Raw genomic sequence first — 24325 nt, 5'->3', positions numbered from 1 at the left:
TCATTCCTATTTACTTATTACAATGATGAAGGGAAAGCGACCAATGGAAATTGCAAGTGCTGACAGTGCTAGGAAACAAAACTGATTTAGAAATGAAGATGATTAATTAAGAAGTATGAAGCAGGACAAAGTTTGTCATGCATTGCATGGAATTAGGTCTCGCTGCTTCAACAGTGAATACTATTTTAAGGGACAGTGCGTGTATAAAAGAACATGTTCAAGGATCAACATATTTCACACTGGGGCCAGTCCACCACAACAGTGATCACAAAACAGCATTCAGGTGCTGTATTGAAGATGGAAAAGCTATTAATAATATGGATGGAAAGTCAGATTCAGAAGCAATAAGTATTTATGAAGTTAATGATAAGTACAGCAAACCCCAAGCCAAGTTCGTGGCAAGCAACAGGTGGTTTAATAGGTTCAAGCATCGCGCTGGTTTCGAAAACATTAAGGTATGCAGTGAGGTCGCCGGTACCAATTCTGCAGCTGCAGAGAAATTTTGAGATGTGTTGGAAAAAACCCCTTCTAAATTTCCACAGCCCTCAACTTCCGCAGCGGCGTGCTTATCAGCTGGAGAGTTAATTCTGGCAACGATGCTTTTAAGGTAAAACTTCCTGACATTATGCCTGTCTCCTCACTCTTTTTGTAATTTTATAATTTTGATATTTTTGTAATTTTTTCATGTGCATGAGATAAAAAAATTGAATAATTCTATTTACAAGTTCGTCGAACATTTCTTTTTTGCTTCTATCAAATTCAGTGTGCATAGTTGCGAGTGAAGATTTTCTCGAAATGCTTATTTAGGGAAATTGCAACTTACATAAAATTCAACTTATGTAGCGTTCTGCGGAATGCAACCCTTATGTAAGTCGGGGAGTTTCTCTATTGAAATAACAATGGGTCCAGCACTGAACCCTGGGGGAATCCATGAAGAGCAAAACCTATTGACTAACCATTCTCAGTCCTCTTCTACTTATCCGCCCCTTTACCCACAGCAGTAACTTATCCTTAATGCCACATTGCTCCAGTTTATACAGCAGTCTTTTATGCATATCTCATGCCCATCAAAAAGACTTTTGATACTGATCAAAAGTCTTTCTGATAGTAAGTACATGATATCAAAATTATATTTTGCATCAATTTCCTTGGTCACTGCATCAGAGTAACCTATCAGATTGGTTAGATAAGACAGCCCCTCAACAAATCCATGCTGTGACTGCAGTATAACTGCATTTCTATTCAGATGGTCCTGCATTACTTCTTTAACCACTTACTCCATTTTGGAGTAAGTGGTTAAAGAAGTAATGCAACAAATTTTAAGGTAACAGTTCTGTAACTATACATATCACTTTTTTATCATCCCCTGAATTCAAGGATGCGCTCATAATTATGACTAAAGGTTTGCTTACCTGCTTTGCTGTTTCCCTTAATACAGTTGTTTTCAACCTTTTTTTAATAACGGCACCCCTAAGTAATTTATTTTATTTTGCAGCACCCCTACTCAATTTTCTGCCTGTTAGATCCAATTCTCTCTCTCTGTATATATCCTTATACACAGATATATATATATATATATATATAAAATTAAAAAAATATATGTTATATGATATTTATTACAATAATATAATTATAAAAATTACATTTCATAATACAAATTATATATATATACAGTATATAATTTTATTCTTTATATAGAAGTACTAAGTAAACATCAATTACAGATCACCACAAAATTAAAAAGAAATGTATACCTTTTTATAATGAAATAAACATATAAATTAAAAAATAGTAATAAGTTTAAATAACTTAAACCCAAATTATGTGGCACACCCCTGGAACATTGTTACGGCACCCCGGTTACAAAGCACTGCCTTAATATGATTGGATTGATCTCATCCACCCCAGGTGTCTTTTTTATGTTCAGCTTCAACAATTTTAGTATTAGTATTAGCAAAAACCACACAGTGAAAGGAAGCCTATGGCTTATGCTGTACCAGCCAAAAAAATAATAAAATAAAATAAAAATTAAATAACAAAAAAAAAAAATAATAATAAATAAAATAATAAGAATAAAAATAATAAGAATAAAAATAATAATAATAAAATAATAATAAAACAAAATATAATAATAAAAAAATAATAATAATTAATAAGAGAAAAGGAAATAGGCAACCAATGCATTTCCCCCCTCCTGTAGGTAATTATCCAGCTGACCTTTGAATTTCCCCAAACTGTCAGCCTCTACCACCATTATAGGTAACTTATTCCAATAATTTATAACTCGCTGGCTAAAATAAAACTTCCTGCAATCCAGTCTAAACATCTTCCCCATAACTTGAAATTATGGCTCCTTGTTCTTGAATCATTTATAACCGTGAAAATTTTGCCCTCATTCATTTTACTTATGCTGCTCAGAGCCTTAAACACCTCAATCAAGTTTTCTCTAAGGTGCCTAGTTTCCAAACTCTGCAACCCACATATTCTAAGTCTTTCCTCATACGGAAACCCTTTTTCCGATCTCACCAGGCAAGTTACCCATATTTGGACCATTTCAAGAAGCATCAATGTCTTTCTTTAGGTGCAGTCTCCATATTTGAACACAGAATTCCAAGTGTGGTCTAACAATAGCCTTATATAATGGGATCATGAAGTCCTTATCTCTACTAGCAATTGTTCAATAAATCATTAATAGGACACCATAGGCCTTCCTTGCAACTAGTCTACAATGTTCGGAGAACTTTATGTCTGACTGTATCGTAATACCCAAGTCCCTTTACTCCACTGACCTGGCTTTAGTTCAACTTTGTCACATGTATAAGTTATTTTGAGGTTACTGTTCCCCAGTTGCAATACCTTACACTATGCTGGATAAGAGCATAGCTGCCATTTTTCTGACCATTCCTAAAGTCTATCTAGGTCATTCTGAAGAAGCTCTGCTCGGCAGTGATCATTAACTATACTACCAATCTTTACATCATCTGCAAATTTAGACATCATGTCCTCTATCCCTTCATCAATGTGATTTATGAAAATCAAAAACAACAGTGGTCCTAATACTGATCCTTGGGGAACCCTACTTCTTACATTAACCCAATCTGAGGAATAACCATTTATCACAACCCTCTGCCACCTGCCCTGAAGCCATCCAGCTATCCAGCTAAGGATTTTCCCTGTGATTCCAACCAATTCCAGCTTATAAAGTAATTGCTCATGTGGGACTAAGTCAAATGCTTTGATGAAATTCAAATAAACAATGTCAAAATTATTCCCTAAGTCTAGCTCTTGAGTGACCCTGTCAAAATAGCCAACCAGATTAGCTAAACATGATTTTCCCTTTACAAAACCATGCTGAGTATCCTTCTGAATTCCATTTCTATCTAAATGATCCTGAATGCCACCCTTAATCATCATCTCCATGATTTTCCCTACTACTGAAGTTAGACTAACTGGCCAGTAATTTCCCACTACACTCTTAGATCGGCCCTTATGTATTGGAGATACATTGGCACTTTTCCAATCAAACGGAATCACTCCCGCGTCCAGTGATGCTGTCATAATTAGTTTCACTAGTTCAATGCACTCACTTTCCGCCTCAGTTAAGACTATAGGATATATGCCATCAACCCCAGGAACCTTACTGGCCTGTAGGCTCGAAAGTATTTTCATTAAATACACATGTGAAATTTCAATATCATTAATTATATTTTTTTCAACTTCGCTTCCATAATATCTCATTGGTGTAAAGAGTTTTTCTTCTTTAAATATTGATGCAAAGTAACTGTTGAGTTCATCTGCAACTTCAGCTGGGGAATCTAATGTTATCTCACATCCATTACATAAGGGTCTGATCTGGTTTGTGCTTCTCTTCTTTGCATTTATATATGTGAATAATTCCTTATCCCCCCCCCCCCCTCTTTTGCTCACTTTGCCAGTGATTTCTCATAATCTGCCTTTGCCAGCCTAAACTTTTCTGTGGCACTATTACAGATCAATTTGCAGCTGTTATAGATCTCACTAGTTTTTACTGCTCTGTAACTTTTCCATGCCATCTTTTTCTGCTCAAGTAATCTGGCAACTTCATTATTCATCCAACTTGGAATCCTCCCCATTGACTATTTTTTTAATGATATATAAGCATTCAAGGCTTCTGTGATTAATGTTTTAAAGATATACAATAATTCAATTGTATTCGCTCCCTGTGAGATATCCACCCAGTTAATAGAGGACATATAGCATCTTAAGCCATTGCAATTTCCTTTCCTGAAATTATAACCCATTCCTTTGCCTTTAACTACTGCTACCGCTCTCTTCATCATTCACTGTAGAACTCCGTGATCACTTCCTGCTACTGGTTCCTGTACTGTCAACCCCAATTTATGTCATCTGGTTCACGGGTGATAATGAGGTCTAGAATATTCTTTTCCCTAGTACTTTCCCTGACATGTTGATACAAATAACAATCATCTAGATGATTTAAAAAATTTTGTCCCCCATGTGGAGTCCTTCCCATTTACTCCAATCAATTAGAGGTAAATTAAAATCACCCATTATAAGATATTCATTCTTACTTGCCCATTCCGTTTGCATGTAGAGGCTCTCATCATAATCTTCACAATCGCCTGGCCTGTAGATTAGTCTCACTAGTTCAATCAGTTTGGAAACAGTTTGCTTCCAACTATCTCATACTATACAGATTCTATACTAGGATGTGAAACTTCTGGATCTGGAAAAGCTTCCGTCGTGCTCAGGCTGCTTTTCATAAGAAGCATGACCCCACCATTACTTCTATTTGCCCCATACTTCCAAAAAAATTGTACCTACTGCACTGAATCCCTATTATGTCAGCATTACTTGTCCTAACCAGCTTTTCGAATTCACTCATTTTATTGATGACATTCTGACATTACTGTATAAACAATTAAGACATAGTGTTCTTGTATAGTTAACTACCCTGACACATCCCTTAAAGTTATTTAAGCTGGTTTCCCTGGTATTAGCTGCCTGCTCATTTGAAACATTTCTGCCCTGAGAACATCTTATTAATATGTTCTGTTGTGGTAACAAACAAGAACCCTTGAGATAAGTGTGAGGGTTACTTTGACCAATATTATAAGATAAATGCATATCTATATTACCCATGTCCCTGCAAACTAGCAGTTTCCCTGAACCTTTGAGGTATCCTCAATAATACTGGAAAAAACCCTTGCACCACCTTCGTTTAAATGTATCCCTTTTCTACAAAAAAGATTCCTTCTTCCTACAAGTGCAGGCCAAGCTGATAGAAAATTCCCCCAAAGCCTTGCAGAGTCCTTCAAGTCTTGAGTTAATCCACAAGGCATATAATCCCTCCTATTGTGCCTAGGCAGAATTGCAGACACATAGACATTGTGACCTAACTCACGGCATGTTTTCAGCATGGTCCTATATTTGGCTAACAAATCGTCAGATCGTGTATGCTTAATGTCATTAGTCCCCACATTAATGATAATATTCTCTTTATCTCCCTTAAAATCTGGCAGTCTGTTAGTGACATCATTAAGAGTTGTTTCCGGAAGACATATCCTGGTTCTAATATATATTTCCCATATATTTTTATTTACTTGGTTATTCTGTTCTGGGGTTCGAATCAGGAGTGCATCACTTGGTATGTTACTAGAGTCTTAGTCCCTGACGAGCTCCCAGTTACATTATTCTCGAGGGCAAGCACCCATTTTTTCAGTGACTCAAATTGTTCTAGCAATGCATCAAATTTTAACTTAAGATCAGTGCTGTTTTTTATGTTTGTTATTTAGTTTTTAGGAGCATTAGCAACTAAGGCCATATTGCTCCGGGGATATGCAGTGGTCATTCCTTGACCTTTCCTCATCCTCTGTATTTGGTGGTCATGGGCTCAAACCCGGGTCTAATCAAGAAGCATGTGCTACACACTGCTGCTCCTGCCCACCTGGCTATGGAGGCGCCAAGATCAGTGCACTCCTTACATCGGTGACAAAGAAAAGAAAAAAAGAAATTTTTCTTCTAGTTTCCTCTAGGTTATTACTAAATTTATCTTCCTGTTAGAGTTAGATAAATATCTGGCCTCCATATCCCTAGAGAATTCTTCATGTGTGAATGTAAATGCAAAATACTCATTCAGTTTCTCAGCTATCAGAACAGGATCATGAACAATCAAACCATCGATGTCAAGTGGACCAATCTTATCCATCCCCTTCCTTCTGGAGTTTACATAAGTAAAGAAGTCTTTGCTGTTTTTCTTTGCACCCTTTGCCAAAGATTTCTTGTAATCTGCCTTCACTTGCCTAACCTCCTTTGTGACTTAATTACAGACTAGCTTATATCTACCATAGGCTTCGGTGTTACCTCATAATTTATATGCATCCCATGCATTTTTTTTTCTCTGCCACGAGTCTCATTAGTTCATCTGACATCTATTTTGGCCTAAACTTTGAACAGTATTTCTTAGTTGATATGAAAACCTAGTAGCTTCCAAGATTAATTCCTTGAATGCTTACCATTTAGAATTTGCTGTTGGTAACATCATCAGTTTGTTCCATTGTATTGAATTTAAAAATTATCTGAGACCACTGTGGTCACTTTTACTAAAGCAAAAGCTCTTCCCTTTACCCCTGATGATACTTTTTCAGTGGTTCAAATTGTTCTAGCAATGCACCAAATTTTAACTTAAGATCAGTGCACTCCTTAAATCCCACATCAGTACACTCTGATTACTGCCACCTAGTTGTTCCTGTATCTTCAGATTCCCAATACATGACTAATCACTGCTGATAGTCAGATCAAAAGTATTAATCCCTCTGGTTGCTTCTCAGACATGCTGCTGCAGAAAGAAAACAGTTATCCAGTAAATCCACAAAAGTCTTGCTAGTGTGAGAGTGACCAACCCACATATTCCAGTCAATATCTGGGAAATTAAAATCCCCCATTATAAGACTCGGATTTACTGGCCCACTCTGTTTCCCTGTACAGTTTCTATTATACTCATCAGAGTCATTAGGCCTATAACACACTCCTACTCTCATTTTTGCTTTCCCAGTGCTTATGCTTTTATTAATGTCTCTTCTCGTTATGTTGGTAAATACTGAGCATTTCGGGATTATCGAAACTGAAGTCCTTACTCTCCAAAAAAAAAAAAAAAAAATAATATATATATATATATATATATATATATTTATAATTATATTAGTGATAAAAAAGAAAAGAAAGTTAAAACGACAGTAACTGTAGCTAATATTTATTTATGGGTCAGTGAAGTTGCAAGCAATCATGCAATACACCCATAATTTATATGCACCTCATAATTATAAAATATTAAAGATAATAGAAAATAATAGAAAAAGTAAATCAATCAAATAATAATACTATCAGGGACTTAAGAAAATGCAAAAAAAAAAAAAAAATTATTATCGCTTTTTACCGACAATCTAGATGACTTTAACTGGGGCCAACCACCCAGACTGAAGGCAAAAAACGACAAAAGGTTCTCTGTTTCTGTAATGATCAATATATGCTAAGTAATTTAAATCTAAACCAAATATAAATCAAATGTAAATAAATTTTAGAATTATTAGAATCAAATGTAAGAAATATAAGTAAAATATAAATGTAAGCATATATTAATCATCGTTGACCCGACAGAGAACATAATTTAATGATTAAAATAAGATTAAATATATAATACATATTTACTGTATCTAGGACATAATGTAATAGTCGTCAAAATGATATGTGGTGCCCCCTATGTGATGGATATGGTAAAAATAAACATAAATAAATATAAATTAAGTTAACGCAAAGAGAAACATGCAGATAGTAAAAGAAAAACTATTTATTTATATTTATTTTTACCGTATCCATCACATAGGGGGCACCACATATCATTTTGACGACTATTACATTATGTCCTAGATACAGTAAATATGTATTATATATTTAATCTTATCTTAATCATTAAATTACATTCTCTGTCGAGTCAACGATGATTAATATATGCTTACATTTATATTTTACTTATATTTCTTACATTTGATTCTAATAATTCTAAAATTTATTTAGATTTGATTTATATTTGGTTTAGATTTAAATTACTTAGGATATATTGATCATTACAGAAACAGAGAACCTCTTGTCGTTTTTTGCCTTCAGTCTGGGTGGTTGGCCCCAGTTGAAATCTAGATTGTCAGTAAAAAGCGATAATAATTCTTTTTTTTTTTTTTTTTTTTGTGTTTTCTTAAGTCCCTGATAGTATTATTATTTGATTGATTTACTTTTTCTATTATTTTCTATTATCCATAATATTTTATATATACAGCAGGCCCCCGTTATAACGCGGTTCGCTTTACGCTGATTCGCTATAACGCTGTTCTTATATTATAACCCGTATCTGACTATAACGCTGTCACAGATCACTATAACGCTCTTTTACAGATTACATTTTTGACATATTTAACGAAATCGTTTCATTTGATGGAGTCGATAGCTTGAAAATGAATATCAAAACAGCATTAAAACGTTTCCCACGCCGACTTGAGAAATTTTCCCACGCTCTGTGATATTTTCTCGCACGCTAATTTATTTGCAGTACAGTGACTTGTTACGTAGTTCCGAGATCAACTTTTAAAAAATGATCAAGTATATATTGCTTGTAATATTTGCGTTATATGCATTTATCCGAAGTCTAGTTAGTCATCACTCAGTACAGTATTAGACATCGTGCGTAACGGACAGTTTACTTGAACATTGTATCGTAATTAATTCAACCAACGCAGTTATATTTTCGAAGAGCTAATAATGACCGACAGGAATGAAAATGCAACAACGTCTGGGCGCAGTACGAAGACTATAAATGTAAGAAAAAGACTGAATTTGAAAATTAAATTAGACGTTTTGAAGCGAATCGATTCCGGTCAACGACAAGCGGATGTGTGCCATAATTTAGGACTCGCAAATTTAACTGTAAGAACAATTATGAAAAAATAAAGAATTAATTTTAGCAGCGGGAAAGATAGCTGTTCCACTGCAAGCAACTAGGACTAGACCGGCTATTAGGATTGAAATGGAAAGACTAATTTTTTTGAAGATAATATTCCAATGCAGAATTCAGTTAAGTTAAATATTAAAAAGAGAGAGAGAGAGAAAGAGATTAGCCAATACGATGATCTGAAGAAAACTCGCCTAAAAAAAAAAAATGTGGAACCATTTAAAACTGGTAGAATAGATTTAAAATCCCGGGAGAAGCCGCTAGTGCAGATTAAGGAGCCGAAACTTTCAAAAAAGAACTTGTTAAAATTATTGAAGAGGGGTATTATGTGTTATACTTCTCAACAAGTTTTTAACATAGATGAAGCAGGACTTTTGTGGAAACGAATGCCTAAAAGAAGTTTCATATTGAAAGAACAAAAAACATGCCAAGTTTCAAAGCGGCGAAGGATCGGTTGACTTTATTGTTGGGTGGTAACGCTGCGGGCCATTTAAAATTAATACCCCTTTTAGTTTATTTGGAAGAGGGCCAAAGTTCAACTCAAAATCCACACATTTTTCATGATTAAATTCATCCATTAAATTAAATCAATTAAATTCATTATTTTAATTGGAATTTTGTTTACTTTTGAGATGCAAGTAGTTACCACATAATTATATGTATGTAATGCAGAATATTTTATATGGGCAAATATTTGAATATTAAATATTTTGACCGACATTTGTGCATCTTTTCATTACCGTTTATTATTGATTAGGAAATATCCTATGGCACCGACCGCAGCTCACAAATACATATGTTACCTTATGGGAAAGCGGCGCTCGCTTAGCTCGGATTCACTTAGCGCTCTGTTTTTCCGGAACGAATGATCAGCGTTAAGCGGGGGTCACCTGTATATATATATATATATATATATATATATATATATATAATAAGCAACTAATAATACTATTAAGACAACTATATAAGAGAAATATACTGCATTACCTTTTATCAGTGTTCTACCAACAAAGCTTTCTGACCAAGGACCTTTTCCACCTGAACTATATGCCTGCACTTTAACAGCATATGTAGTATTAGGATGTAAGTTGAAAAAGCTATAGCTTATAGAACTAATATTATATGCATGAATTACTTTCTCTGTAACAAGATTTGACAAATGAATTTCATAAAGCCACTGCTGCCAAGCTCCTTTACCTGAAAGAGAAAATATATGACCACTGAATTGCTAAAATCATTTAAATATATCTATTACACTGAAATGGAAATTTAAGCAAATATCCTTCTACAGTTTTTTTTTTTTTTTTTTTTACTTAAATGCATGCTATTTTGGATTTGATCTAATGGACAAACCAGAAACTAACATTACTGATGAAAATGCATTAAACATCAAAACACAAAGCATGTCCCACAGTAAATAACAGTGCATTTAGCAGAATGTGAAAAACGGGTTAAAGGTTGCCTTCTAGTAGTGTTTTTTTTTTACAATTTGTGACTGTTGTAGAGAAGTGTTACAGTTGCATTCAAAGTGAGCACTCTATCTCTCTATGTACACAACTGCCAATAAATCATAAGAAGAAAAAGAAAAAAAGACCATCATCCATTCTAAATTCCAATTCTCTAGCTATTTTGTCAAGTTGTGATGCAATCTCCAAAATAAAGTCCACTTTGGTATGCTTTGTGTGGTATATGCAGTGTTCTCCAGTGGTCCCACAATTCTATGCTGGTGATGCCACAAGTCTCACCTATCCAATTCAGTACTTATAAACTATTCATCCACTATTCACAGATTCACGTGCTTACCTACCAATTTAGGAAAGCACATGAATCTATGATAACTATGACAATATCACATTAAGTAGACATCTCATATGAATAAGTATCATTAACAGAGCATCTTTCAAGGATTAAGATGGCACTGTGCTGGGAAAGTATAGGTAAATTAGTGAAGGCTGTGAATTATGTTTCACTACAGACGTTGAAATAATTTGAAAACTATATGAATTGCTTAATTCATTATTTCATCCTGGAGATGCAATGGTCCTTCCTGTGTCAGAAATTTTGGCCATTGCAGCTTGGCCTGATCACATCAGACACCAAAATTATACACGAATCTATCTAAATTACCAATATTATTTTATACCCTAGTTCCAAATTAGACATATCTGTGGTGAGAGACCATATTTGGAATACTTTGTTGAATTCATATAAAAAAAAAGAAAGCTAATGAGGATAAGGAAGGGAGGCAGTTAATGAGGATATATTTGATATTAACTGAGTCTGTCAATAGGAGCACTGAAGAGGCCTTTTTGTCATAAATAAGAAAAGATAACTTAAATGGAAATAACTGATAAAGAGTCTCTCCAGCATTGGCTCTCTTTCCATCTGTAGTGGCTGAAATATGATTCGCACAGTTGTGGTTCATTTCTAATCTGTAGAGTTCATTATTAATTTGGGCTTGCCATAAATGAAACCACTGAGCTAAGAATGTTGCTTGTATAACATTTTTATACTCTCTTTACAGCACTTGAAAAGGTAGTGGGGTTACTCCATCTCATACAAATTGTATCAGATACTTCTTGTGTTGAAATTTCTAGACATGTTTTGTATATGGTGATTTTACCATATACATGAAAGAAGTTACAAAACCGGCACATGTACAGTTTCTCCACTTAATCAACTTTTTCCAGAACAGAATGGAATTCATGCAGGTTTATGCATCGCTTCATGTGGTCCAAGCAACTGTTTAACTTATAGTTGAGGCTATGTCATGTAGCAGCTGAAATTGAGCTCTTGAAAATGGATAAGTTTTTTTTTTTGGAAAATTTTGACTCTTTTTACATTATTAAACATACTAAATTGTGTTTAATAAATAGTTTTAATTGTCCTAATCATCTGCAATAACTTATTTTTGAATTCTGCTAAGAGTTTAACAAGTTACAACTCGATATTCATTGGGCCTTTCTTAGCTGTAATCTTAGCATGAACATCATATCTCATAACTAGTAAGAAGTAGGGAAGTACATAATATAATTGGCGCCTCCATAGCCAGGTGGGCAGGAGCAGCGGTGCGTAGCACACGTTTCTTGATTAGACCAGGGTTCGAGCCCGTGACCACCAAATACAGAGGATGCAGAAAGGTCAGGGAATGACCACCACATATCCACGGAGCAATATGGCCTTAGTTGCTAATGCTCCTAAAAACCAAATAACAAACAAACTAACAAACATTATATTAGTTAAGTGCAGTATTTCAAGTTGGAGAAAATAAATAGTTCAAAGGAAACTTTAGTTAACTGCTGTGTTTTAAATTGTAAATAAATAGGTCAAAGATACTAATCACATAGTTTAACTTATTTTTGTATTTAGCTAAGCATTTAGAAAGTCAATAGTATCATTTAGAAATGTCAAAGTGTAGTAGATACTGCTGTTGGATATTCTAGGAACAGTGTAGCATTATTATGCTGATTAAATTAAATTTTGACTAAAATCATTTCTCAAACAAGAGTAGCAAAGCAAAAAGCTCAAAGCAGCTGGAATGCTTCAGCTGGGGAAATAATCATCAATGGCAGGTCTCTTGTGAATCAGACCTATATACAGAGTGCTACTTGTTGCCGCCTTTTTACATGTTATTTGTAATGGGAACATTTGACCCCAGGGGGAGGGCTCACATCTGGTGAGTATGGGCTTGGCAAACCCAGGATCCTGAGCTGGATATCATCATTCTTCTCTTTCTTGCTTTCTTGGTGATTCCCTTCTACTTCTGACTCTCTCTCTCTCTCAGGGTAACACAGGAATTTTTTTTTTTTTTTTTTGGCTGATGCAGCCTCAGTGCAAGGAAGCCTCAGGCTTCCTTGCACCTTAAGGCTAATAATGATAGCCAAAGGGGATGTGTATCTGCACACTTTCATTGCAGAGAGTACTGAATAAATTCAAGGGAGAACTAGACAAATTCTTGGAGGGCATGAATGATGAACTTTTTTTTTTTTCTTTTTGGCTGATGCTATATAAGCTTACTTTCTTGCATCATTTTCCATTATTACTGCTACAATCTTAAAGTCAAGAAAGGTACAGGTCCTGCCATTTTATCTCTTGTTCTCAAAACCTGTGCTCTTACTGAACTTACTTGCTCTTGTTCGGTGCCACATTTTTACACATTGTAATTCCACTGGTGTTTTTCTTTCTTCTTGGAAATTTGTTCATATCCAGCCAGTTCCTAAAAAGGGTGGCAACTCCCTCCTCCCAATCACCGCACCATTGCATTCACCTCTACTCTTTCCAAAGTAATGGAAAAATCCATCAACTACCAATCCTTAAATTATCTTGAAACCTTCAATCTGATCAATAATCACTAATATGGATTTTGTCACTTTCAAACTACTACTAGATTATATTCATCTTTGGACAAATTTGATAAAAAAAATCTGGTGAAAGATTTTGACATTTCTTAAGGTTTCTGATTGTTTGTTATGAAGGTCTTCTAAATAAGCTCCTATCTTATGGGCTGCCCACAGTTTTTTACAACTGGATATTCACTTTTCTCCTTGAAGCTCACTGTGGGTGCTAGTAGATGGCACCCTGTCTTCAAACTTCTGCACTAATAATGGTATTCCCTAGGGTTCACTTCTTTCTCCCATTCTTTTCCTTTTGTATATTAATGCCCTTCATCCATTTGAAATCATATCTATAGTTTTCCTGATGACAGCAAAATATATTTCACTTTCCAGTTTGAGAAACCCTGACTTACACAAATGGCAGCAACTTCTTGAATAAAAAACAATTCCTTAAATGCTGATCTCTAGGTATTCACCAATGGGGTGAAGAAGTCTTAATTAACTTCGATTCTTCTAAAACTCGGTCTTCTCTTATTTCTTGAAAAGGTGTCTATTGCTCCTATGCTCCATCTTCGGTATGCACGGTAATATGGGTTCTAATACTTTTTGTGATTTTCATGCAGTGAAGATTCTCATTTTTTTTCTTTTGAAAAAAAATGAGAATCTACACTGCATGGAAGATGACCATTACATTATCGAACATGATTTTTACCTCCAGCAAACCAATGGTTGTGTCTGGTAAAGTTTTACGTATAGAATTTAAAATCAATCATAAAAATTTCCTATCATGTCTCAGTTTTAAGATATAGATAGATAATTGGATTCTGTACAAAGATATCATAATTGTTTGAAATACAATTTTTAAACTTATTAACTTTTGGTTGGTTAAGCAAGTACATCATTACCGTTCTTACAATATAGTATATTTTGATGCACTTTTCCAGACAAGTCAGTATTTTTATTAATTTTATTATACATAATTTTATTTTATTTTATTAATTTTATTAACTGTTCAATATATAGTGCAATAAATGCATTGTTATATAGTGTATGATAAACTACGCTACAAGAATTCACCTTCTGTTCAAATTTACCAATTGCTTTTACTGTTTTTAGGTTAATGCATTGTTAAAATGGAGAAGATAAAGCACAGAACATGCATCAATCACCCAGATAACTTCTGCTACGTTTGTGGACACTTAACCCCAAAAACTCAGAGGAAGAAAACATACAATGTCACAAAAGTGACATATTCATTGTACTTCGGCTGCAAGATCGGTGACCAAGAAAAAATTTGGGCTCCACATGTGTTGTATTACTTAAGGCTATGGTTATATGGCAAGCTGAGAGCATTACCTTTTGCCATCCCTATGGTGTGGTGCGAGCCCAAGAATCATTTCGATGACTGCTATTTCTGCATGACAAAAATAAAAGGTATTTCCAAAAAGAGCAAGCACTGCATCGAATATCCAAATATTCCATCAGCAATTAGGCCAGTGCCACAAGGTAAAGAACTGCCAGTACTTGTTTCACCAAAATCTTGGGGTATTGGAAGTAGTGATGAAGGTACAGAAGAAATCATTTTACCAGATGTCACAGAACCATGTACCTCACATGATTTGGACTATGAGCCAGAAAAAAGAAAAGGCCCCACCCTACACTGAACAAGAAGAATTAAGCATCTTGATCAGAGACTTGGGCTTACCCAAAGAGAAGGCTGAATTACTTGGATCCAGATTACAACAGTGGAACTTACTCGCCAAAAGTACCAAACATTACAATATAGCGTAAGCGAAATTAAGAGTTTTCAAGATATTTTGCAATGGAAAACAATATGTGTGTCTGCAAAGACATCGTTGGTCTTGTGCACAAACTGGACATTGATCACAATACCTCTGAATGGCATTTGTTCATTGATGCATCAAAACTAAGTTTGAAAGCAGTATTGCTTCATAAAGGAAATGCTTTACCATCAATTCTTCTTGTTCATGCTGTTTGCCTGAAAGAAACTTTCGATAGTATGTCTCAGATTCTTGCTGCTATAAGTTACAATGACTATGGTTGTAATATTTGTGGTGATCTCAAAGTGACTGGACTGCTTGTTGGGTTGCAAGGTCGTTTCACTACATACTGTTGTTTCCTGTTTGTGGTATAGTCGTGCAACAGCCAAACACTACGTCGTACAAAACCGGAACAAGAGAGATGAATATATTCCTGGCAAAAGCAATGTAAAGTATGTTCCATTGGTTGATCCACAAAGGGTTTTTCTTCCTCCTTTATACATCAAGCTTGGACTTATTAAGAATTTCACTAAGGCACTGGATAAAGAAAGCAGAGGATTTGCATATTTACTGAAAATGTTTCCAAATTTATCTCATGCAAAGCTAAAGGAAGGAATTTTCATAGGTCCTCAAATACGAAATCTGCTAAAAGATGAAGAATTTCAAAGAAATCTGACTGACATTGAACTGGCTGCATGGAGATCTTTCAAGGCTGTTGTACACGGATTCCTCGGAAAGAGAAAAGAGAACTATGAGCAACTGGTGACAAACTTGCTGAAATGTTACAAGAACATGGGGTGCCGAATGTCATTGAAAATGCGTTTCCTTCATTCCCATCTGGATTTCTTTCCTGAAAACTTAGCAGATGTCAGTGATGAACAAGGAGAGCACTTCCACCAGGACGTATCTGCAACAGAAAAACGATACCAAGGTTGCTGGGACTCTACTATGATGGGAGATTACTGTTGGTTCCTTAAACGGGAAAGCAATCTGGAGTATAAAAGGATATCATTAAGTGGGAAACATGTCTAACATATATTATGTGTAATAATTACAACCATATATGCTGATATTGTATAAAAACAAGGAATTTAAAAAATGCTTATATCTTTTGATGTAGACATGACAGAAGTAAAAGATTTATATCTTCATAAAGGACATTAATTTTGTTCAGAATAACCAACTTTCGTTCCAGATGTACAAAGAAAAAAAATTTTGTTGGGTAGTGAAATTATCAAACTGATCTATGGATCACAGTGTCAACAGTTATTCAAGGACAAATAACTATAGATTCATACTTTTTTTGATAAATCTGTTAACTAACTTGCATCTGATACACAATTTTCAAAGTGTGCTGAAAATTAGGAGGAAATAAATTTGAGAGTTAGCCAACATTTTTTGTTCCACCTGGTAAGACTAACTACACACCCCCTTCATTTCATTTATGCAGTTGGAGAGTGGTTGGGTAAAAACAACACAGCTCAGTGGGCACCAAAAGAAAATAAATTTGGGAGTTAGACAACATTTTTTTGTTCCAGCTAGTAAGACTATGCACCCCCAACCATTTCATTTCACTTGTGCTACCAGAGAGTGGTTGTATGAGAGCATCACAGCTGAGTAGCTACAACTAAACGCTAATAAACTGTCATAATTCAATCTCTTTCTAAGGAGATATTTACTAAAACAGACCTGGTCTGTTTTAGTAAACCAAGTGAGACAAAATGTAATGACAAAGTGCACAAAAATCACAAAAGAAATACTTCAGTAAAATAACTCATAGCATAAATGGCTAAAAAGACATTTTAAAAAATTCCAAGACTGCTGTTCATAAAAGTAAATGTAACTACTATAAGTATTAAACTGGAAATTAATTTTCTTCTGTTAGCATACTTTTATAATGCTCTATCTATTTTTCTTACTTTTGTATAGCAGTTTTAAAGTAAACAGGTAATCAGAATTGGACCACAGAAGTCACAGGAATCAGATTGGACCACTTAACATAAATGGGTTGACTACTGATGATCATGCTCAGGTAGCTGATAAACTGAATGAGTATTTTGCATCTACATTCACAAATGAGGAGTTATTCCGGGGAAAATAATAGGATCACTGGTTAAAAAAGTATTGCAGGATCATCTAGACAAGACTGCAGTAATAGTTAAGACACAGCATGGGTTTGCTAAAGGGAGGTCTTATCTGACCAATTTGATCGGATACTATGATGTGGTCACAAAGGAACTGAATGCCAAAAATAATTTTGATATCATATACTTGGATTTCAGGAAAGCTTTTGATACTGTTGCAGATGGAAGAGTGCTGTTCAAATTGGAGATATATGGCATTAAAGGTAAGTTACTACAATGGATAAAGGAATGGTTGAGTGGGAGATGACAGAGAGTGGTAATCAATGGACACTGCTCTTCTTAGACAAATGTTATTAGTGGAGTTCCACAGGGTTTGGTGTTGGGCCGATTGTTGTTTTGTATATCTATCAATGATATTGATGAAGGTATATCAGGTTTAATGTCCAAGTTTGCAGATGATACAAAGGTTGGCAGGATTGTTAGCAACAGTAAAGACAGCATGCTACTCCAACTGGATCTAGATAAGTTGGGCAAATGGGCTGAGAAGTGGCAACTGAAGTTTAACATTGACAAATGCAAAGTAGTGCATATGGGTAGCAATAACCCAAGAGAAACATACCAACTGTGTGGTACTACACTCAGGGAAGTAGAAAGTGAAAGAAACCCTGGGGGTTATTTTGCAGTGAATATGTAGTTCGCTGAGCAGTGCAGAAGGGCTGCCAGGGCAGGTCATGGAGTCTTGTCAATGATATATAGGAATTTTGCTATATATCATTGACATATCAGAGACAGGGAGGTGATTACCCCATTGTACAAGGCAATGGTCAGGCCACACCTAGAGTACTGTGTACAGGTCTGGAGGCCTCATTTTAGGAAGGATGTAGAGTTGCTAGAATGAGTACAAAGAGGGGCAACAAGATTGGTGAGGGGAACAAGGGGGTGCTCTTACCAAGAAAGTCTTAAGTTCTGCAAATTGCAGCACCTGGAGAGCAGGTATCTGACTGAGGTGTTTAAGGCCTTGAATGGGTTGAGCAAGCTGAATGCTGATGGGATTCTTTCTCTTGCTCAGATTAAGAACCTGAGGGAGCATATATTCAAATTGAGGAAAGACTGATGTTGAAGAGATGTGCGGAAATTTGCTTTTAGCCAGCGGGTAGTTGATTGGTGGAACAGATTTCCATCTTTTGTTGTGGAAGTTGATTGTCTAAATAAATTTAAGGCTGAGCTGGACAGGATTTTTTTTTTTTAGGAGCATTAGCAACTAAGGCCATATAGCTCCGGGATATGCGGTGGTCATTCCCTGACCTTTCTGCATCCTCCGTATTTGGTGTGACGGGTTCGAACCCCAGTCTAATCAAGAAGCGTGTGCTACACACTGCCGCTCCTTCCCACCTGGCTACGGAGGCGCCAGCTGGACAGGAATTTCGAATGAATGGAGGGGCTAAATGGCAGGGTTTTTTTTTTTTTGGCTGATGCTGCATAAGTTTGCTTTCTTGCATCTTATGCCTCTATTAATGGTAATGCTAATAAACTTAAGATTATTATTAACAGATTTTGATTTTTTTATGCAGGGCAAAATAGCACTTAGCAATTAAAGGCTTAAATGCAAATCTTAATTTTTTTCAGCTTCTGCACACAATAAATAATTAAGAGTTATTAGTAGACACAGTTATAATTTATTTTTAGTACAAAAATAACAAGTTCTTACCTAGACCATCTAGTAATCTTGGTTTGGACCAGGATATTTTTGCTGTATCATCCTGAAATACTGCCTGAATATTCTCTGCTGGGTTTAGTGGAACTATAAAAAGGGGAAGAAAAATAATGATTTTTATGTTCAATAATAGTACAAATTGCTAGAAGTTATGCATACAGATATACAGGGTCCAGGCACAATATTATGACCACCCCCCAATGCAGACATCACACACGCCTAGCAAATCATATAGTGCACGTGTAAAGTTCACACACCGCAATCATATAAGGCTTGATGTTCGACATCCATGAACACAATAACAGACTATGTTGTGGGCAAAGCATGCAGCCTATCATACCTGGAAAAAGGCATGATCATCGGCTATTGGGCCAGGGGTGCCAGCATTTCCAAAACAGTGAACTTTGTGAAATGCTCCCATGCTGCAGTGGTGAAAGTGTATCAAGACTGGACGAGTGGGACAGTTTTGATTACCCGAAGTGCCAATTGTGGAGCCCCATGTGCCCTTGATCCCAGAGGTGAACGTTGGCTGAAACAGTTGGTCCGGACCAATCGGCGTGCTACTGTTGCTCAACTGGCTGTCCAAATGAACCATGGGCCACCTGATAGGTCTCCAATACACAACAGTGCAGCGAACCCTGTTGCACATTTGGCTCCGGAGCAGACACTTGGCAACAGCAACCATGCTGATGACCATTCATCGCAAACCGATGTGCAAATTGAGAAGGCAACGGGTGGCCTTCTCCAATGAGTCATGGTTTCTGCTCCACCGAGTGGCAACCTTCCGTGGACTTATTGAGTCCCTCCCATGGCGGCTGGCTGCGGTGCACGCTGTGAAAGGCACATGTTCTGGATACTAGGTAGGTGGTCATAATAATGTGACAGGACTCTGTACACCGATAAACCAAAACATTATGACCACCTACCTAATATGATGTTGGTCCTCCACGTGCAGCCAAAACAGCTCATATCCGGCGAGGCATGGACGCTGCAAGATTTCAAAATATCTCTTGTGGTATCTGGTACCAACACATAACCAGCAGATCCTTTAGCTCCTGTAAGGTAAGTGAGATGCTGCAGATAGGAGTTGCTGTTCCAACACAAACCACAGATGCTCAATGGGATTGATGTCTAGGGAATCTGAAGGCCAGGGCAATACCTGGAAGCCTTCCTCGTGTTCGATGAACCAGTCTCGATCAATCTAGGCAGTGTGGCATGGCACATTATCCTGCTGAAAGACGGCACCACCAGAGGGGAAGACCGTTGCCATGAAAGGGTGTAACTGGTCATAAATGATGTTTAGGCTAGATGGTAGACAGAGTGACATCAGCACTCTGATGACTGGACCCAGGGTATCCCAGCAGAACATCACCCAAAGCATAACACTGTCACCATCGGCTTATTTTTGTCCAACGGTGCATTCAGGCACCATCACTTCCCCAGTAAACGACGCATACATACCCTGCTCTCCACATGGTGCAACAGGAAATGTGGTTCATCAGACCAGACGACCTCCTTCCAATCACTCAAGGTCCAGTTTCGATGCTCGCGTGCCCATTGAAGGCGCTGTCGCCGGTGAACCGTGGTTAGCATGGGCACTCGGAGCGGCCTGCGGCTATGCAGCCCCATTTTCAACAGGGTTTGATGTACTGTGTGTTGTGATGCATTACTCCTATCACCAGAATTCCAATTACCGGTGAGTTGCGCCAGTCACCCTTCTGTTGCCACGTACCATCCGGGAGAGCCTTCACTCACCTCGAGCATCGATGAGCCGTGGTCGTCCAAAACCTCGCTGGTGGTTCGTGGATTTTCTCTCCTTGGACCACTTTCCATAGGTACTAACCTCAGCTGACTATAATCACCCCAATAGCCATGCCGTTTCAGACATGGCTGACCCCGTCTGGCCATTACAATTTGGCCTTTGTCAAACTCGCTTAAGCCCGTTGCCTTTCCCATCTGAAGAACAAGAGTAACACTGATTAACAGAGCTCAGTATCAGGTGTTTTTTATACCGTCTTCCGATCTGCACACGCACCGCAGTTCACCTGCAGTTGCTTCGATTTGCATAATGACTTGCTGGTCTTAATGCTTTGGCTCATCGGTGTATATATATATACACTCTATCATCGGTTTTAGTGATAAATAGGGTGTGTATATATATATATATATATATATATATATATATATATATATATACACACCCTATTTATCACTAAAACAATAGACTCTAAAGGAATTTATATATACTTTAGCTTAAATGAGTATTAGAATTGGCAAAATGTTGCAAAAAAGCAAGTTATGCAGAATTAACAAAAAAAAAAAAAAAAATAAAAATATATATATATATATATATATATATATATGCATAGATTTTGAAAATAATTCTTAAAATTTCACATCACAATTTTTATATATACAGGTTTTTGCATTTACCCATAATATACAGAGTCGTGAGCAAATTGATGTGAACAAAATGGGAATTTAGCATTAGAATTAGCAGAGGCATGTGATGCAAGAAAGCAAGCTTATGTAGCATCAGCCAAAAAAAAAAAAAAAAACCCCTCCCATTTCACCCCTCCATTTGTTCCAAATGCCTGTCCAGCTCAGCCTTAAATTTATTTAGGCTATCAACTTCCACAACAAAAGATGGAAGTCTGTTCCACCAATCAACCACCTGCTGGCTAAAGGCAAATTTCTGCACATCTATTCTACAACTGTCTTTCCTAAATTTGAATCTATGCCCCCCTGAGGTTCTTAATCTGAGCAAGAGGAAGAATTCCATCAGCATTCAGCTTGCTCAACCCATTCAACGCTTTACACACCTCAATCAGATCACCTCGCAGGTGCCTACTCTCCAGGCACTGCAATTTGCAGAACCTAAGCCTTTTTTGGTAAGAACATCCCCTTTGTTCCCCTCACCAATTTTGTTGCCCTTCTTTATACTCGTTCTAGCACCTCTACATCCTTCCTAAAATGAGGCCTCCAGACCTGTACACTATACTCTAGGTGTGGCCTGACCATTGCCTTGTACAACGGGATAATCACCTCACTGTCCCTGTTGGCAAAATTCCTATATATCATTGGCAAGGCTCCATGACCTGCCCTGACAGCCTGTCTGCACTGCTAAGTGAACTTCATATTTGACTGCACAATTACCCCCAAGTCTTTTTCACTTTCCACTTCCCTGAGTGTAGTACCACACAGTTGGTACGTTTCTCTTGGGTTATTGCTACTCATACACATTACTTTGCATTTGTCAATGTTAAACTTCAGTTGCCACTTCTCAGCACATTTGCCCAACTGTATCTAGTGCTACTCCAACTGTATCTAGATACAGTTGGAGTAGCATTGATTAGCATTAGCATTAGCATTAGTAAAGGCATTTGATGCAAGAAAGCAAGCTTATGCAGCATCAGCCAAAAAAAAAAAAAAAACCCACTTCCACTTCACCCCTCTGTTCGTTCAAAATACCTGTCCAGCTGAGCCTTAAACTTATTTAGGCTATCAACCTCCACCACAAGGGATGGAAGTCTGTTCCACCAACCAACCACCCGCTGGCTAAAGGCAAATTTCCGCACGTCTATCCTACATCTGTCTTTCCTCAATTTGAATTTATGCCCTCTCAGGTGATTTTTCTGAGCTAGAGGAAGAATCCCATCAGCATTGAGCATGCTTAAACCATTCAAGGCTTTATACACCTCTATCAGATCACCTCGCTGGTGCCTAGTCTCCAGACACTGTAATTTGCAAAACTTAAGCCTTTCTTCGTAAGAGCACCCCTTTGTTCCATTCACTAATCTTGTTGCCCTTCTCTGTACTTGTTCCAGCAGCTCTACATCCTTCTTGAAATGAGGCCTCCAGACCTGTATACAGTACTCTAGGTGTGGCCTGACCCTTGCCTTATACAATGGAATAATCACCTCCTTATCCCTGCTGGAAAAATTCCTGTATATCATTGACAATACTCCATGAGCTACTCTTGCAGCCCATCTGCACTGCTCAGAGAACTTCATACCTGCCTGCACAACCACCCCCAAGTCCCTTTCATTCTCTAGAACTCAAAGGAAGCATGAACTCAAATAGACCAGTTACTCCGCCACGTGGACAAGTGAATAAGAAAAATAGCAAAAAATAGCAAAAATGCAGACCTCCTTAACTTCATCTTCCCAGTTATAAAAAGACTGTCACTACAAATGTTGTTGTAGCTTCTGAAGTTGGATCATTGTCCAGTAGCCTACTTCCTTATTTTAAAGGGTCGTAGGGCTCTGAAACCTGCACAGATCAATCTACAGTTACTTTGTTAAATGTATCCATTTTTACCACATCAACTCTGTGGTACTACCACTGTCAGTGTAGTACCACAGAGTTGATACATTGCTCTGGGGTTGCTGTTTCCCATGTGTAGTACTTTACATTTGTCAATGTTAAACTTCATTTGCCACCACTCAGCCCATCTGCTCAACCTTTCCAGATCCTGTTGCAGCAGCATAGTGTCAGTAGTGTCCTTGACAACCCTGCCAACCTTTGTATCGTCGGCAAACTTGGACATTAAGCTTGATATACCATCATCAATATCATTTATAAATACAGAAAACAATAATGGACCCAACACTGAGCCCTGAGGGACTCCACTAATAACATTAGTCCACGATGAGCAGTGTCCATTGATTACCACTCTCTGTCTTCTCCCCCTCAACCACCCCTTTATCCATAGCAGCAATTTGCCTCCAATGTCACACTGCTCCAATTTGTGTAGCAGTCTTCCATGTGCAACAGTATCAAAAGCCTTTCTAAGATCCAAGTATATAATATCAAAGTTATTCCCTGCATCCAGTTCTTTTGTGACTGCATCATAGTATCCAATCAAGTTGGTCAGGCAAGACTTCCCCCTTAACAAAACCATGCTGTGTCTGAGCTATAACTGAAGTCTTGTCTAAATGATCCTGCAGTGCTTCTTTAACCAGTGCCTCCATTAATTTTCCTGGAACAGAAGTTAAGCTCACAGGTCTATAATTACTTGTGTCAGCCTTTGATCCTCCTTTGTGAATTGGGGTCACATTTACACATTTCCAGTCTGTGGGTACCTCCCCTGAGTCCAAGGAAGCTCTCATAATTATGGCTAAGGGTTTGCTTACTTCCTTTGCTGCCTCCTTTAATATAACTGGATAGATCCCATCCACCCCGGGTGCCTTTCTTGTGTTTATCTTCAACAGTTTCTCCTCCACTTTACTCCCAGTTATTTTAAGATTCTGTAGCTTACTGCTAGAGTTGAATACACCTCTGGCATTCCCCTTGCTGAATAACTCCTCATGTGTGAATGTCGATGCAAAATATTCATTTAGTTTGTTAGCTACCTGAGCAGGATCATCAACAGTTGACCCATCAATATCAAGTGGACCAATCTGATTCATCCC

The 24325-nt window shown here is 37.1% G+C and overlaps 1 protein-coding gene across 1 annotated transcript in view; it reads right to left on the bottom strand.

Annotated features, from left to right (window-relative positions):
- The window catches only part of LOC150091323 (proto-oncogene tyrosine-protein kinase ROS-like), a 712204-nt gene that overhangs the window by 493696 nt on the left and 194183 nt on the right, over positions 1-24325 (bottom strand). Inside the window, exons 11-12 of the mRNA XM_090389969.1 lie at positions 18906-18998; positions 9986-10195 (exon numbers count right to left, since the gene is read on the bottom strand). Coding sequence (XP_090246095.1) covers positions 9986-10195; positions 18906-18998 — 303 coding nt within the window. The remainder of the gene's footprint in view (positions 1-9985; positions 10196-18905; positions 18999-24325) is intronic.

The sequence above is a fragment of the Mastigoproctus giganteus genome, chromosome 1 (assembly GCF_048544385.1).
Source record: "Mastigoproctus giganteus isolate SK-2022 chromosome 1, ASM4854438v1, whole genome shotgun sequence".
NCBI classification, from domain to species: Eukaryota; Metazoa; Arthropoda; class Arachnida; order Uropygi; family Thelyphonidae; genus Mastigoproctus; species Mastigoproctus giganteus.
The sequence above is the reverse complement of the archived record's forward strand: the minus strand, read 5'-3'. Positions and strand labels throughout refer to the sequence as shown.